The following is a 17,428-nucleotide window of genomic DNA, read 5'->3' on the forward strand; positions in this document are numbered from 1 at the left end:
AAAAAAAGGAAGGGAAGGGAAAATATTAATTGCAATCAGGACTTTTTGTTAAATACACTTTCTTATAAAGTGGCAAGAAAATATATACAAATTTACAACTGAACAGAAATCCTTATATATACAGGTTGTCTTCTTCTGGACATGCTGGGCCTCCTTCCTCCTGTGTAATAGGCCTTTCTGGCAGAACTGATCTACACTCGATGCTTAGTTCATAGCACATGATAGATAAGCCTGGAACTAGAAGCCCCTGGCGTTGCAGGCTGTGAATCCGTGCTGACAGCTGGAGAGAGAGAAACCGGGTCCTGGAGTGGCAACCCAGGTTGCTCCGGAGAGGTGATCCGATCCACAATGCTGGACAAGCAGTCCAAGCTGGATAAGGAGCTTTTGTCTGTGACATATACTAATGATACAAGGAGAAAAGCATTAAGAGAAATTATTGGTAGATAGACAGAGTTGGTCATTTGCCCCTTAAACTGTAGGTCAATTCTTTTGACAAGGTCAGATGATCACAGAAAACCTGATGGAGAAGTTTTCAGCATATAGCTGGTAATTTCCAAGGATAGTAGTAGTGTGGTGTGAGTAAGCCCCTGGTAATGTTTCAAGTGAAAGTGTGCGTGTGTGTGTTTGTGTGTGTGTGTGTGTGTGTGTGTGTGTGTGTGTGTGTGTTACTTTTAGAGAGATTGGGAGCAGAAATGTTATTTGTTATTTTACTCTGCTAAAGCATCACTTTAAACATCACTTTCATTCCTTTTACTAATACTGCCTCGTAGAACAGCTTCTTTGATAGATGGAATTGATGTTGAACTGGGCTTACAATGCCTCATCATTAGCAACTCTTACCATTTGATACTTCAGGACAGTAGACGCTGTCAAAACTGCTGCTCTTTCTGGACCAGACAGGACTGTTACATTCAGGCTATAATACAAGACACAAAAGAAATTCATTTTCAGGTCTTGTCAAAAGATGCTCTGACTTAGCGTGAGGCAGTCTTGCCCGTCAGCTCCATAAACTGACCACTCTCGGTCACCTTCAATGCCTTGATTTAGGAAGGGTTAGCCCTCCCCAAATTACCAGGGCGCGGAGGTCAACTTCTGTACTGGAAGAAGGGGAGAGCAGCCGCAAAGAGAAGAGGGGGTGGAACTTAGCAGCAATGTGCATTGGGTTAACCATGCAAAATGGATTGGAGGAGAAGGAAGCTACACTAATTCAGGGAGAGAATATTTTCCCAGGGCAAAAACACATTAAAACCCTGCAGCATTGGAGCAGACGCCTTCTGAAAAGAATGCAACATCTCCTTCCAGCCAGGCCTCAGCAGAGAAGGCACTGGGACCATGCGGTATTTCTTTTTATTTCTTCATTAAGTCCTGAACTCGGGGGTGGCAAAGGGGAGTTTTGGATAGCTGCCTTTAGATGTGAATGTAAGGCAGGGCCCACAGGTGGTCTGTTTTGGAAATAAACTGAGTAATGGAGAACACATCTGATCACCCAGAGCCACCCATCTCCGTGCCAATCTAGCGCACACCTAGAACCCATGAGGAAGTCAAACTAAAATCCTATTCCACGGTGGCTGCCTAGCCTGGTTCTTCTAAAGGTGGACAGCTCTCTTCCCTTAATACCTGCAACTCAATACCTGCCTCTGCCCCGCCTCCGTCTCACTATACCTGGTTTAAATGGGGTATAAAGGATTTTTAGAAAAGATTAGGTAGCCGGGGAAGGTACCAGAGCTGACTCACCATGCCATCCGAGCAGTTGGAGGTGGGGCTGGTGGGCTCCGAGCAGCTCTGTCCCGGCAGGCCGTAGTAGCTCTCGACCTGCTCCCTCAGCAGCTCCTGCAGGCTCTCGATGTAGCGGATGGCGTTCCTGAGAATCTCTACCTTGGGGAGCCTCTGGTTGGGGTTGGTGGTGGAGCACCGCTTGAGCGTCTCGAAAGCCTGGTTGACCTTCTTCAGGCGCCTCCGCTCTCGCATGGTGGCCGCCTTCCTCCGGTCCATGGTGGTGGACTTCCTCTTGCACGCTTTGCAGGCCCACATGAGGCAGTGGCCAGCCTGGTGGTGGCCGGTGGGCGCTCTCACGTGCTCGTCCTCGTCTGAGACCTGCAGCTCTGCTTTGTGCGCCCCAAAGGCAGCCACCCGAGGCTCGAAGTCATCCCCAAACTCACCCTCCGGGGATGGGATACAGGAGCCGCCGTAAAAGTACTCTGAAGGTGAGAACTGGCAGCCGTCCATCATGTCCATCCTGCGAAGGGGCACGGGGTGCGTCTGGATGGCAGGGAGAAGGCCAAGGGAGAAAGGCGAACCTGGGGCCGCTGCAGGCGGGCAAATCCCGGTGGAGCTCAGGGGTCGGTTTCTCTGGTAATTAACCAGGGCAGACGCCTGTCAGCCTGGGTCGGCAGGCTAGGGTTGGGGCTCTTTATATATTCTTGGGGGTTGGGGGAGGGGGCTGGCCCCAGTGGCCGGGCACCATTAGCATATCCCACCGCAACCCCCACGGGGGCTGTCTGGGCGAACCTCCGCCTTTCCTCTAGAGACAATTTGCTGTTTACTGCCCCTTTTCGACGCTAATGGTTTTACTGCATTTCTGCTGGGACAGCCATGGCTTCCCAACCTGCTCACTTGCACTTTCTGGCTACTCTAAACCAAGGGATTACTTAAAGAGTGTAACAAACAAAAGGAACAGCAAAGGAAGGAACCTCGACGTATGGCAACTGCTTGCACTAATTAATAATACTAATAATTAATAATGACGACAATAATAAAACTCACTTGCAGCTGAGATGGAAAACTGACCTTTACTCTCAGTCCTGAGCATGAAGAATCACCTTATTTTAAGGTGTTTGTTTTATTGCATATAATTTCTTTAACTTAACTTCTGGATATTTTTTTTTTCTTTCTTTAGTCAGCCAGCACTTGCTAAACACTTGAAGTGACTCGTTCAATGATAGAGTTTATCTAGAGTTTACTTTTTACACTCTGTTTTGCACAGGTCACAGTGAGCAAAAGTCCTATCAAGTCCTCATTTCATAGGCTCTGGATTACTGGGAATAGGTGGGGAGTTTCCTTTGCTTAAAGTAGGCCTGGCATGGCGTGTTCCCTGTGTTTCTTCTGCTCACTTAAAAGGAGGTGGGCTCAGGAGAGCCAGGCTACTGGTACATTCCTTCCTCCCTTGCTTCCTTCTTTCCCTCTTCTGCACTACTTTGCTGAATTCCTCCTTTTTTGTGTGAAGGAGGCACCAGAGCCTCAGCAGGCCAAAGACTTTCACCAGAGGGTCTCTTAAGAGTAGCAATGAGAACTCTGGTTTTTTTCTTTAATGCAAACTCCCGAAAACTCCTTTTCCAGGGGCCAGTCTCCTTTCTCCCTCTTTCTCTGCTCCGCCCCATCATTTCTACAGACTAAACAGCCAAGCAGGGCTTTAGGGTCGCTAATTTTCTGCTTTCAGGCAAACTAACACCGTTACAGATGCATCCCAGCTGCCGGCCCAGCATCCAGGGCTAGTGTAAAATTTCCAACTCCTCCAACCCAGGGTGACTTCACACACTCTGGTGACATAAGCCTTCCAGAAAAGCAGCCGGGTCTTTGAAATTTTGGTGGGAAGAAGGCAAACAGAGAGGACTACCATCTAAATAAAATTTAATCTATTCACCAGTATTTACCAATTCTCAACCTTTACCCCACTTTTAGATTGTTTAGGGTGAGGAGATGCTGTTTCTCTTTAGGAAAAACAATTGTTTAAGACCAACACAAATAGTCTGGGGACCAGGGCTTGTGACCCCATCAAAAGAAGAGGGAGTGTTCTCTACCACCTAGGGTCATCCAGTTCAGTTTGCGTCCTGCCTCCGAAGTAATTGGGGGGGGGTTGGGAAGACTTTCTGTGTATTATTTTTTCAGAATTATTTTCCTAAAGCAAACCTGATCAGCTGATCTGGCATCTGCAGGGGCCAGAGTAGTTACAACATTTTTCAGGTGGAATCCATCCTAAGCGACAGCCTCAAAAACCAAGGGCCAGTCACTAAGTTTTGCTGGGTCCCCTATTGCTGCCCCCTCTCTTCTCTCCCTCCCAAGTCCTACGACAATGATTCCCTTCGAAATCAGGCCTTTTTGTACACCAAAGAGCTGCTTAATTGTCTGGCCAGTGGGAAATCCATCTGTACCTTCTTTAGGGCTATTTACAAAGTGGATGGCTTTGAAATGAATAAGGTACCCAGGGTGATGCCAGAAGAAAGAGTCAAGTTCCTGAAGGAAGCAATACACTGGTGGAAACATTAGAATGAAGAGCACATTACTACTTCTGAAATAAAGTGCACTGCTCAGCAACCAGCAACCATAGGACCACTCTCCCAGTGGAGTCTACCATTGGCACATCCAGAACAGGTAAAACAGAGCTGTGATTTGGACACAGATAAGCTTGGTCCATGAAATGGAAGTAGAAGACACATTCGAAGGCTTCTGCCTGCTTGCCTTTCAGCTAATTTCGGAAAGCCCTTAATGTGCTTTGTCCTGAGTCCCCTCAATGTGGTATGCATGTAACTGTTGTTGAGAGTTTCTATTTGCCAAGCAACTGTTCCTAACCCATTCCATACTTACCAATTTGTACTCTCAAGGACCCCTTGGGAGCTAAAATAGGACTTTTTTTTTTTTTTTTCTTTAAAGAAGGCAAACCAAACTGGAGAGCCAGGTCATTTTCCCCAGGTCCCAGCTCCTGGGAACTTGCAGGGCATCCTTGGAGGCTGCACTTCAATACATGAGTTATTTTTCTTTCATCAATCCGGGCTCCTTGGGCTCCTTTGCTCGCCAGAGCAGAAACTGGTTAAAGTTAGCTGCTGGACCTTGTTCCATTGGCTCCCGTGCCTGGAAAGACGTGTCACTCAGGAGCCTCTGTCAGTAACAGCAGCTCTCAGAGGTTAGGACTTTCTTTGGTAAGGTGATCTCAAAACAAATTTACCAGAGTGCCGAGGGCGAGTGGAACTAAAGAAGCCGAGAAAACACAAGCTCCCGGCGGCTTAATGAGACTCGCCAGCAGGGAAACGGGGTCTGGGGTTGAGGGCCCTGGGGACTCAAGTGCTGAAAATGGGATCTCAGAGCACCAAAGTAAAAAATGAGACCAAACTTAAACTACTGTCAGAGGTGAGAGAAGAAAGAGACCAAAAAATGGGAGACTATTTGCAAGATGGAAACCTGTGCCTCAAAGTGGTACCCCCAAATCAGGAAAGGTTCCTCTGCTCTTTTCTAGGAGAAAACTTACGACATAAATGGGGAAATTTGGTAAACATACAAAGAAAAAGACTTTTAAAAAAATTTTAATGGAGAAATGTAAAAGGGAAGCAGGGGAAAAGTTCAAATATGCTTTTAAACAGATGACCTGGTTGTGAATGGGCACTCTTAAAAGAGTAAGTAAACTTAAAGTCGGACTAGATTGGATTTTGCCCCTCACAGAAGGAATAAAAATATAATTTGCTTTTTATTTCTTCTCTAGAGAAGTGAATTTCTTACAGGTAGCAAAAATTCACATGCAGTTAAAATACGTAAACAGGTTGCGGGAAATGATATTCCAACACTGGCTAAGTGAGCGGATGGGGACGGGGAGAAAGCGTAGCCCACCCAGAGCTGTAAATGAATGTCCACCAAGGCTCTGATGGGGCAGATGGAGAATCCATTCCTTTACAGTTTGAAAATTTTAGATTTTGAGCAGAAACAAATGGATATTTGGTTTTTGGACAATGGAGAAATATAAACAGGTTTTAAGCAACCTTTAAGGTATTATCAGCGTATCTTTTTTTTTTTTTTTAGCTGAAACTATGTTTGTTTCACTATTATAAGGAAATAATAACATTAAAAAGAAAAAGTACCTAGTGTCATATTTATTACTACATTTTCTGGTAATATTCGCCTACCCTAGGAATTCAGCAGTAATGAAAATTCTCTGTGCTTCTCTTAAAGGGAGAAACCAGATCCGCATAGGACCATGAGCCCATTTCAATTCTGCTCCTACCTGAAGACCCTTATTAAGTCCTGGACAAAGGGAGTCATTCTTGAAATTTTTGCTTATTATAGATGACTTCACAATGTGCTCAACAATTTCAAACTGCCCGTAGCTCTGGGAACTGGGCACACCTAAGTAAACACATTAGTACCTGCCAGAGCTGCTGGAAGAATTTGTGGAGAAGACAGCTGAGGAAGACATTGGCCTCTGCTTGAATTCGAAGACTCCCAGGAGAGATCAAAGGACTGAGTAAGGGCATTTAAGCAGCCTTAAGAGAGGAGAAAGTAGCCAATTCTTTGTTCTGGCACATGGCATAGCCATTCCATCTCACAGACTGACTCTAAACTAAGCTTGCAAAAAAATTTTGCTTTTTGCAGACTGAATCCTTTAGCACCAGAAATCGATCATCTTTTATAAGTTTAGTTCATAGTTCATTTGGGGGAATGACAGAAGGGGCTTGTGGTGAGAAATCCCATGTTAATGGGAATTTGTTAATGCGTTGGATTAGGCAATGAGATATTCAAAGTTTAAAGGAGAATGTAAAAAAAATGTCTAGGTATGATATTGTGGGTGGGGGTTTTGAAATCAAGAAGTGGGATAAAATATTACTGTGAAAAAACGGCAAGTGGCAAATGTTTCTAGGTTTAAATAAAGAATGTCTTAATAAATATAAAGGCCATTCTAAGCATTCCCGTTTTTCTCTGCCAGTCTCAAGAATAGCTGGGCCAGGCATGGTGGCACATGTTTGTAATCCCAGCATTTGGGAGGCTGAGACCGGAGGATCGCGGTTCATGGCCAGCCTCAGCTACTTAGTGAGGCCCTCTGCAACTCAGTGAGACCCTGTTTCAAAATAAAAGATAAAAAAAATAGGGCTGGGGGTGTAGCTTGTAGGTAGAATGCCTCTGGGTTCCATCCCCAGTACCGCAAAAATTAATAATAATAATAATAATAATAATAATAATAATAATAGTTGAGAACACTAAATTTCTGCAATTATCTTACCTCATGTATATATGAAAGAGGAAGTGAAAAGTGAGATCATTTGACATAAGTAGATTTGCAATAGTTCAGGTTTGGAATTCAACAATTCAAGAATGATGATTAACATTAGTTTGAGAAAGGTGACATTTGGTGCTCCACAAATCACTCTATAGTAATATAACAGAAAACCACTGATTATCTTATGCTTGGAAACTATATACATAACTCTGAAAAGAGTCTCAGATTCAACCCCCAATTGCTTATCTTTACCAAGTTATTATGTCTTCATTTTCTGCTTCTACAATTCTGTTTGTTTTGGCTTTGGCCTTGGTAAAGATTATCATCATTAATATCAAACAAAAACATTTTAATTGCAAACACACCAAGGGTTTCAATGGGAAGCCTGGCATGTCAGCTATAGCAGTGGAAGGTCACATGAAGTCTTTGAGAAATATTTGCTCTATTTAATGAAGAGACTTCCATAGGCAAACTTATTATAAACAATTTCTCAAGTTACCTAGCTAAGAAAGATAGAGAGGATTTGGTCTGCAACGACTGAATAAAATCTATCAACAAGTTAAGTCCATGAATTGATAAAAGCATTCTGCTGTTGAGCAGTGTATAACACATATCTTACTATAAACATATGCGCAGTTGTAAATTTAAGGAGTTCACCTGTTGAAGTACAATTATTTTATTTCAGTTGTATAATGAGTTTAAATTTTAAATTCATTATAAAAATCTCTGATTCTCAAAAACAATCATAGATATATAATTTGCACAGTTAGTGGAGATACACACCACACAGATAAATTCACACATATTTTGGCTGAATAAATAGATTGGTGAATGCTTAACGGTTTATTTTTAAAATAAAGTTACTGCTCTAACTTGAAGTTCACTAGTTAGCCAATATTGGTAAAGAGCTTTTTGAAATCACTTGTGAAAGAAAAATTATTCTACAGACCATAAAATGTTCCTTATTAAGTTCCTAAGGTTTCTCTTTCAAGTGCACGGTGGTTGAGACCACAAGCTGCGGCCACTTGTAGCTGCCTGGCTGTGAGTCCTGGCTTAGTACTTATTACAAGGAAGGATCTCTCTTTTCCACACGATCCTTTCCTCAAGGTTGACTAATAATAACAGTTTCTCTCTCGATGGTGTTGTAGGATTATGTGTTAATACAGAAACTGCAAGGAATGACTCATTCATGTTGCAGTTGCTGCTGTTTCCATTCTTAGGACTACTTTTTCTCAGCCAGAGCCAGCAAAATACAAATGAACTATATGACTGGGGGTGGAAGAAAAAACGTCTTGATGGTTTAAATTTACTAATGGAAAAAATAAATAAATAAATAAATAAATAGAGAAGTCTGGTATCTGGTGCTTATGTTGGGCCTGTGGTGCTTTTAACATTTTATATGTGTTATCTTAGTACATCTTTACCAGCCAAGAACTACTGCCCTCCCATTATTTTATAAATGAGGAAACAGGACTAGGAAGCAACAGTGGTTGGCCCAGGGCTACAAATTAACAGCCTGAATTAATCCAGGTTGTCTGCCCAGCTCCCAGAGGCTCAGCAATTTGCATACATTAAACCTCCCCTCTGCTTCTTTCAAACCTTTAAAAGGGATTGTATGGCAATAGCAATTTCCTCTATCAACCTTTCTGCATTTTAAAATATTTCCGAAGAAATTCGAAGAAATTAAAATTATTATCTATATGCTCAGAAGACTAATTACAGGTTGGGCGTCCCTAATCTAAAAACACAAATTCTGAAATAATCTGAAATCCAAACTTTTTGACTGGCCCTCAAAAAGTTTCAGATTTTGCAACATTTTGGATTTTTAGATTAGGGATGGATGCGCAACCACAAAGTCTACACAAATATTCACAAATCTGAAACCTTTGACATCTGACCAGCATTACCCACAGTTAAGAAGCCTTCTTTTCTGAGGCAGACGCTATATAATCTCGTGCCTGCAGGGGGCGCTGTTGGTAGTACTCCCTGGAACTTCCGTGGTGCACCAGAGGAAGGTCCAGTCCTCTGGAGAGTTAGGAAAAAATGTTGGGCTGAGAAATACTGAATTCGCTTTGATTTTCTAGCTGTGTGGGGGAAAGGGGAAAGTAAGAGTTCGGGGGGTGGGGGGCCGGGGAAGAGAGTGAAAGTACCATTTCCAGAATGTAAAAGAGAAGCAGCAATTCTAAAGAGGCTTGCTCCTCTGCTGGGCTTCACTTCACTCCTTGGCGGTGGTCTTCCTGAGGTTACAGGATAAACAAACCTGGCACACGTTGTAAAATCCTCATGGTGAGGAACTCCTGGGGCTTGGTGTCTCTCTGGGGCTTTGCTGTTTGGCCTGCTAAGAGGTTTCATGTGCTTGTTATTGTCTTTTGCTGTCAACCATTTAACCCTTCCCTCTCTTAAAGTAGCCCTCCCTTCAAAGAAGCCTGTCTTTCTTTTAACTTTCTATTGGAAAAACAAACCTAAGCCAAAGAGGCCTTGAGGATATTCCAGTCTCGTAGGGACCAGACTAGTTCAAGAAAACTGAGGACACTAGTCGATCTATGTGCACTGCAGATCTATGTTCAGAAAGGGCCTGGAAGGAAAAAGCGAGGAGAAATAATTTTTTCCATATCAGCCAAAGATCTTTCAGAGGAATGAGCAAAGAGTTTTAGTGGGAATTTCTTGCCGCAAAATTTACTAGATTTACTCATTGTAGTAAATTTTGCCCAGATGGACAAATACAGACCAGTAAGAACAAGGGGTAGGGAGACAGAAAAAGAAGCTGGTAAGAGGAAAATAGAAATAAACACAGATTCCTTCTAGATACCTTTTACTTTTAATCACAAGTGTAAGATCTGTGTGAAATATTAAATTGGCCGTTTTAATTCACATAAAAGAAAACAACTCATATACCTCTCTTTAAATCAGACTGAAAGAAGACACCCAAATAAATGGGCTTGTGCAGTGTCTAAATTAAAATGTCTCCTTTTTATTTTTGCACACACACTGCCATTATGTACAAAAATTTTACACACACAAGATACCCCTCACAATTCCCCTGTTGAATCAAATTAAGGTCAATTTGTTCATAAAGAAACTTATTTTTAATATTTCAATACCAGGATCCTCACACATTTTATATACAATCCATCATTCCACATTTAAAATATATTTCTTAGGTTTACATAAAAAATGAAAGTACTGAGACTTTACAAAAAATACATTAAAAACACTGAGATTGAACGTTCCCACTTTGCTCTAGACAGGAATGAGCTTCTTTTGCATATGACGCAAAAGGATCACCATAACAAAAGTTAATTTATGACAAAACCAACCAACCTAAACAAACCAAAAAGAAGGGTGCTAGACTTAAGCCACTCCCCATTCCAAAACAGCAAAGCCCAAAGCTTTGTTTTTCACCACAATTTCTTCGTGCCTACGTCTCCTTTCCTTTCAAAACCTCTGGGGTCTGGGTTCCCGAAATATTAATGCAGTGTGACCTAATCTAAAGGATTAGGCGAAGAAGGCGTCTTCCTGGCGTGGAAAATGTCCCAAGCCCCCGGCGGCTCAGAGGTACTTGGGGTTAGTTACTTCTCCACCAGCTCCTCCGCACAGGGGAGCTTTCGTTCCTCCGAGGAAATGCTGTCCACGATGGAAGAGAGGCATCGAAGGCTACTGGAGGCCGATGAATCGATGCTCGCTCCTCCTGAGCACAGGAAACAAACACATTAACACAAGCCCGGAGGTGGGAGGTGGCTGCTCTGTGTCCCCAAAGGCCGCAGGGAGCGCGCGCCGCGCTGGCCTCCCGCGCCCCCCAGCCCCTGCGCTCTGACCCGAACCCACACCCCAGCTCCCTCCGGGGATGCTCTGGCTTCGCAGCACCCTGGCTTTTACTTACCTTCCTTAGCAGTTATCACGAGCCCCCTGGAATGATCCGAAACACTTGGCCACTGGGAGCTGCAGGTGCGCAGGAAATCCGCACCCTCGAGCTGGGGGGGAAAGCAAGGCAGCCCAAGATTAGGAAAGAAACATCCATTCCGGGGGAGGAGGCCTCGATGTGGGGGCGTCTCCTCTGCTTCCTTAGGCCCCTTATGCATTTCCTGCCTATCACGGAGACTAGGTCTTTGGGGGTCATTGGGGGTTCATGTAGAGGGGAAATAGGAGGGGCGGGTAAAAAGGGCGAGAGAAGAGACCCAGCAGCTGGAGGTTAAGGCCCCGAGGAAGGCATTTAATCAGCCTTCGCGTTTCCCTGAGCCCCAGCAGCATCTGGGCTTACAATTTCTTGCTTGGGTCTGTAGCTGAAGGGGTCCACTCCGAGCTCCTGCATTTTCTCCTGCTGATCCAGCCGGTGCAGCAGATCCTGTAGCCGCTCTATGTAGCTGATGGCGCTCCGCAGAATCTCGACCTTGGGCAGCCTCTGGTTGGGGTTGGCCACAGTCCTCCGCTTCAGAGCCTCGAAGGCCTCATTGATTTTCTTTAGCCGTCTCCTCTCGCGCAGGGTGGCGGCTTTCCGACGGTCAGTGGGGGCAGATTTTCTCTTACAGGTTTTGCAAGCCCAGATCAGACACTGGCCAGGGCAGTGGGGAGGCTGCAGGTTGGGGGGCGCCAGGACGTGCTCCTCTCCGCTGCTGTCGCTCCCGCCTTCCTGGGGAATGGGGTCCTGGCAGGGTGACAGGGTACCATCACTCCCTGGATACAAAGGAGAGCCCTCTGCCACTTCTAAGGGCTGCAGGGTAACATTTTCCCCATCCAAATAGAAGAAATAGGAGCCAGTTTCAAAAAGGTCCATCATCATGTTCTCCTCCTTGGCCTCTGACTCTATCTGAACTGGGTGATGGACTCTAAAACCCAGAGGAACCACCCAGATGGCATTTAATTAGTGCGGTGACATAAGTCGACCCAGCTTTATATATAGTAGCTCCTGAAACTCAATCCAACTTTTAGCTGTCAGGGAGCATCAGTCTCCCAATGTGATTACAGCGAGTACTCTCTAGAACATCTACTTTGAAAGAAAACTGAGAAGTAACATGAAGGTCCATATGAAGAACAGGTTAAAACAAAATACGCAGAGAGAACAATCAGGCATTTTAGGCAAAGCCTTGGACGCTTCCATTTTGGACCGTTTAGACATAACCTGCTTACAGGACAACTTCAAAACAACTGGGGATTAGCACTGCCCCCTCCCCTCCCCCTGAGCTCATCTGAATTCTAAGTATAGACTCATGATAAGAGATTTCAAAGGCAGTAGCCATTGCTCCAAAATAGCCTGGTTAATATTTGCAGTGTGGTTCAGCTCTTTTCTCTCTTCTGCCTGTCCCAAAGATGCCATTCCTGTGATTAAAACCATTACAGTCCTTCAAAGGTTATACATGACTTTCAGGCTTCAGCCTCACTAGAAGCAGGTAAATCATCTTGTTCCTCTGTTATACTAAGGCTGTACGGTGAGTTGGGAGCTGGAGGGGGCGGCTGAAGGGTGCTCACAGCCATGTTACGGTATGAAAAAGACCCTGGATTCTTCTGTGGAGACCTTACTTGGCTTCTTCTTCTTCTTCTTCTTTTTTTTTTTTTCCTTTTGAAAAGGGCAACAAACAAATATCTGAATTCTGTTTCCTTCCATCATGGAGCAGTAGGACATATGAAGTAAAGAGTGAGATCGAGGATGGGACGCAATACTTATAGAAGCTCCTCAGAAATAAGTGTTAGTGAAGACAAGACTTACGCCATAGCTACCTGATATTTGGGGGTGCACCTGCGGGCCTCCTCCCAGGTATCTGTGCTCATCACATTTTTATTTGCATTCTTACTATCCATCATCTCCAAAGAAGTTGTTTGATAGATCTCAGAGGAGAAAGGCAGCAACCAAAGTAGAAACAGCAAAATAGAACTTTTTTTTTTTTTGCCACAAGTCCAAGGTCCAGCACACACACGTCTGGTTCTTGGGGAGGATGGTCAGTGCAGAGGTAAAGTACAGGGGCCCAAAAGGCCAAAGAACTCTCTTCACATTCTGCAGGCTGATTTCTATTTATGTGTCCGTGAGAAAGTACTAGGTCTTGAGCTCTTCACGGTAATAATGGCCGCCTTATACTTTTGGCAAGGATTCAACTGCTGATATCATGCATGTGAAGTATATAACGTATATCTGCTATATATATGATGACATTAGTTATCATGTGTAGCAGAAAGCTATATCAGGGCTAAGACCTAAGATCAGTTCTTATGAAAGAAGTAAAACATAGCTGTTGGACAGGTGTGCCCCCCTCCTTAATAGTAGTTCTCCTCTTCCCCTCCCCTTTATTTAATTTTATTCTCTCCTCTGGAATCCTGAAAAGATTCCCTCTACTAAAAAGTGGCCTTTGGGATGACAATTAGCCTTGTTTTTGGCCTTTATAGTCAGTACCTGAAAAATATAGGGTCTTACTATTCCCCCCCTAGCAGTGCTGAACATAGTCTTTGTTCCCAATGGCTGCATTTTTTTTTTTTTTTTTTTTTTTTTTTAGTGGTACTGAGGTTCCTGGAAACCCGTCTACCTGTGGGTTACACTCCTAGACCTATTTTTATATTTATTTTACTTGGAAACAGGGTCTCTTAAGCTAGCAAGGCTGGCTTCAAACCAGCGCAATCCTCCTGTTTCCCCCTCCCAAGCGCAGGGATTACAAGCGTGCGCCACCACGCTCGGCCAATTTTTTTTTTTTTTTTTTGGTGGTACTGGGGTTCCTGGAAACCCTTCTACCTCCGGCCTACACTCCCAGATCTATTTTTCTTTTTATATTTTTATTTGGAAACAGGGTCTCTTAAGCCACCGCGGCTGGCTTTGAACCTGCGTGATCCTCCTGTCTCTGCCTCCCAAGTGCGGGGATTACAAGCGTGCTCCACCATGCCCGGCGGCTGCATTCTTTTTTAATAAATAGAGTGGAGATGATGCCAAGAATCAACTGTCAGCCAGGACCAGAGTAGTTAACATTTTAATTCATGTTGTTTATTCCAGAGAGTAATTCCTCATGATCTCTCTTGAGCCAAAGGCTTTGGATGTTGAATGTTGACATTTTGGGCTGCTTTTAATGTTTTAATTATTGTGTAACTGAATCAGTTCCTTATCAAGCCTGAGAACCACTCTTAGTTTTTTGGAATAGTAGAAGCACAGGGAAGGACAACAAGAAGCCAAGTCTTCTTTCTCTTAGCCATATTTTATAAATATGAGGGTTTATTTTTTGGTGAGTAGAAATATATAGCATTGTCACTCAAATAGTTAAGATAATAATGTCTCTGGGAGGCTGAGACAGGAGGATGACACAGGTTTGAAGCCGGCCTCAGCTACTTAGTGAGGCTCTCAGCAACTTAGTGAGACCCTGTTTCCAAATAAAATATAAAATAGGTTTGGGAGTTTAGCCCAGAGGTAGAAAGCCTCTGGGTTCCACCCCTAGTACCACCCCTCCCCCCAAAACACACACACACAAAAACCCAAAACTTAAAAATAGGGCTGGGGTTGTAGCTTGGAAGTAGAATGCCCCTGGATTCCATCCCTAGTACTACGAAGGAGGAGGAGGAGGAGGAGGAGGAGGAGGAGGAGGAGGAGGAGGAGGAGGAGGAGGAGAAGGAGACCCCTTTAAATCCCCAGAACCACAAAACTAAACTAAACACTACAAGGAAGGATTTTAAAAGTTTTCACCACAATGAAATACTAAGTTTATAAGTATATAGATATGCTTAACCTGATTTAAATATTAAACAATGTATATATGCATCGAAACATCATGTGGTGACCATAAATATGTACAATTTTTATGTATCAGTTTAAAATAAATTTTAATTAAAATGTAGCATACGACATATAATATTTTTATCCCTAGAATTATGTTCAGAGAAAAATGAAATATGGAAAAATTGCTACTATAGAATTTTAAAACTTGAATAATGTAAGTACCACTGAAGGCACTGCATTCTTAGACCTGCTACTGATTATAAAAGGGATCAGGTGGATGCATAGCACAGTCCTGCTAAAGCACGATCGCCCTCTCCGTCCCTTTCTCTACGTCCTTCATTAAAGTGTTACCACCAGAGAACCAGTATAGAAATGGAGAGAAAGAGCCGGTATATGACAGTGATTCCAGTGCTTGAGAGGCTGAGATGGGAGGATGGCAGGTTTGAGGACAGCCTCAGTAACTGAGCGAGGCTCTCAGCAATTTAGTGAGATCCTGTTTCAATTTTTTTTTTTTTTTTTGGTTGGTACTGGGGTTCCTGGAAGCCCTTCTAACTCCGGGCTGCACTCCCAGACCTATTTTATACTTTTTATTTGTAAACAGGGTCTCTTAAGCCAGCGTGGCTGGCTTCGAACCTGCGCGATCCTGATCCTCCTGTCTCTGCCTCCCAAGCACGGGGATTACAAGTGTGCGCCAGCACGCCTGGCAATCCTGTTTCAAAATTTAAAAGAATTAAAATAGGTCTGAAGGTATACTAGAAACAGGACCAGTATATAACCAGTATAGAAATGTAGTAAAAGGAGATTCCAGAATAGAAATAGGATCAGTATGCAACCAGATTAAAAAATGTAGAAAAAGAAGAGTCTAGGAGAGAAATAGGAAAAAGCTTCTAGGAGCTGATAAGAACAGCCGCTTCCACAGGCTCTTTGTAGAATCCACTTTCACCTGTTAAATCATTGTTCCTTTTTTTTTTCTTTTTCTTTTTTTTGGGGGGGGGGCAGGTCTGGGGATGGAACCCAGGAGCATTCTACCCCCGAGCTACACTCCTGTCCTATTTTTAAATTTATATATATATATATATATATATATATATATATTTTTTTTTTTTTTTTGGTGGTGCTGGGGTTCCTGGAAATCCTTCTACCTCCGGGCTACACTCCCAGGCCTATTTTTTAATATTTTTATTTGGAAACAGGGTCTCTTAAGCCAGCGAGACTGGCTTTGAACCTGCGCGATCCTCTTGTCTCCACCTCCCAAGCGTGGAGATTACAAGCGTGTGTCACCACGCCCGGCTCTATTTTTTTATTTTGAAACAGACTCTCTAAGTTGTGGCGGGTCTGAGAACCGAGATCCTCCGGTCTCAGCGTCCTGCCACCACACCCAGCTCATTGTTCCTTTTTAAATCACAAAGCCTCCTTTCCCAACATACTCCAGAACTCAGGGCAGTAGATCCAACATTAGTATTCACCTGGCTTTAAGCAGATATTTTCTTATTTGTTTTGGGATTTGGAGGGCAGGGAGTGGGAGGAGGAAACAAGCTTGGGAAAAAAACCATCCTTCATTAGATTAGGTCAATGGGAAAATACGCGCCGATTCCACGCAACACACTAGTGAATTCTTGGAACTCAGAGTGTTTACAACATGTGAGATGCCTGTAATTGCAATTACACTATTTCTCAGAAGAACTTGGGAGACAGAGACCTTGAGAAGTAGCCCAGAATTATGTCAACTGAAATCCTCTAAGCTTCGAAAAGTTCAGATGCATTCTTAAAAATTATGGAAAAAAAGTAAATAATAATAGAGGAATAGTTTTATTATCATTGATAAGCCACGCTAAAGGCTAGAGTTCATTCACAATAAAATTTGAAACTAGGTAATCTATAGAATTAAAACCTTTCGGATCATCCTAGTAGTCTTCTTACTTTTATTTTTTTAAAGTGCATTTTATATCCATCCTCTTCAGACAGGCTCAAATGTGTCTAATTCTCCTTGGGAAGGAGTGGAAAGAAAAAAAAAATTGTGAGTAGTTAAGTTAACAAGGAGTCTTTGAGAAGGGTGTGTGTGTAATAGAAAGGGATCAGAGCTTTGGAGCTGATAGTACCTAAGTTTTAGTTATCCTTAATTTTATGATCAAGTGGCATGCAAAATACATACATCACAGGTTTCTTGTTAGCGTGAGGTGAAATAATATATGTTGAGCCCACAATATGTAAAATACACTCACCAAATACCAATTCTTCTCGTTTCTTAAGGCCTCTGATTAAAATAGTCATAGCAAACCTACTGAAAAAAACTAGACTTGGTAAGAAAGATGTTTAAGATAAAGTTGGGATTTGGGGATTTATTTGTGTTAATTGTACCGCTGAAGTGAAGATATTGAAACTGGTGACTATGATAATGTGCTTCATGTGTTTATACACTTATTAAATTTCCAGTTTACTGAGGACAACGATGCTAGCTAAGTCACACAGATGTAGAACTCAGGAACTCTGAAGGAAAGGAAAGCAGTTCTCTGAGTGAACAGTGAAGAGCTCTCCTGGACAGGGAATTTGAGGAAGGATGGTTTAGGGACAGAAGTTTCGGAAATGGTGGGTTGGTGTTTCTTGGAAGCTTTTAGGGAAGCCCGTGTATTGAGATGGCATTAAGGAAGCTCAGGGAAGAAATAGAGACAGATGAGGGGTGTGTGTGTGTGTGTGTGTGTGTGTGTTACTGGGGTTGGAACCCAGGGGCTTTTCTACCTCCGGGCTATCCTCCCAGACCTATTTTATGCTTT

At 43.2% G+C, this 17,428-nt stretch overlaps 2 protein-coding genes across 2 annotated transcripts; both read right to left on the reverse strand.

Moving 5' to 3' along the window:
• Positions 1-209: 209 nt before the first annotated feature.
• MYF5 (myogenic factor 5) lies at positions 210-2,235 on the reverse strand (the record flags this gene model as incomplete). Its single annotated transcript, XM_080706561.1, has 3 exons — positions 210-400; positions 841-916; positions 1,735-2,235. The coding sequence occupies 3 exons, from the start codon at positions 2,233-2,235 to the stop codon at positions 210-212; spliced, it is 768 nt and encodes a 255-aa protein (XP_080562687.1).
• An 8,310-nt stretch (positions 2,236-10,545) lies between these two features.
• On the reverse strand, positions 10,546-11,830 carry MYF6 (myogenic factor 6; the record flags this gene model as incomplete). The annotated part of the gene is made up of 3 exons (XM_080706669.1): positions 11,235-11,830; positions 10,857-10,947; positions 10,546-10,664 (listed from the first exon to the last, which is right to left on the reverse strand). Exons 1-3 carry the CDS (start codon positions 11,751-11,753, stop codon positions 10,546-10,548), a joined length of 729 nt encoding a protein of 242 aa, XP_080562795.1. The 5' UTR covers positions 11,754-11,830.
• Positions 11,831-17,428: the final 5,598 nt, after the last annotated feature.

This window comes from Muscardinus avellanarius (genome assembly GCF_963383645.1).
Source record: "Muscardinus avellanarius genome assembly, chromosome: 11".
Taxonomy (NCBI): domain Eukaryota; kingdom Metazoa; phylum Chordata; class Mammalia; order Rodentia; family Gliridae; genus Muscardinus; species Muscardinus avellanarius.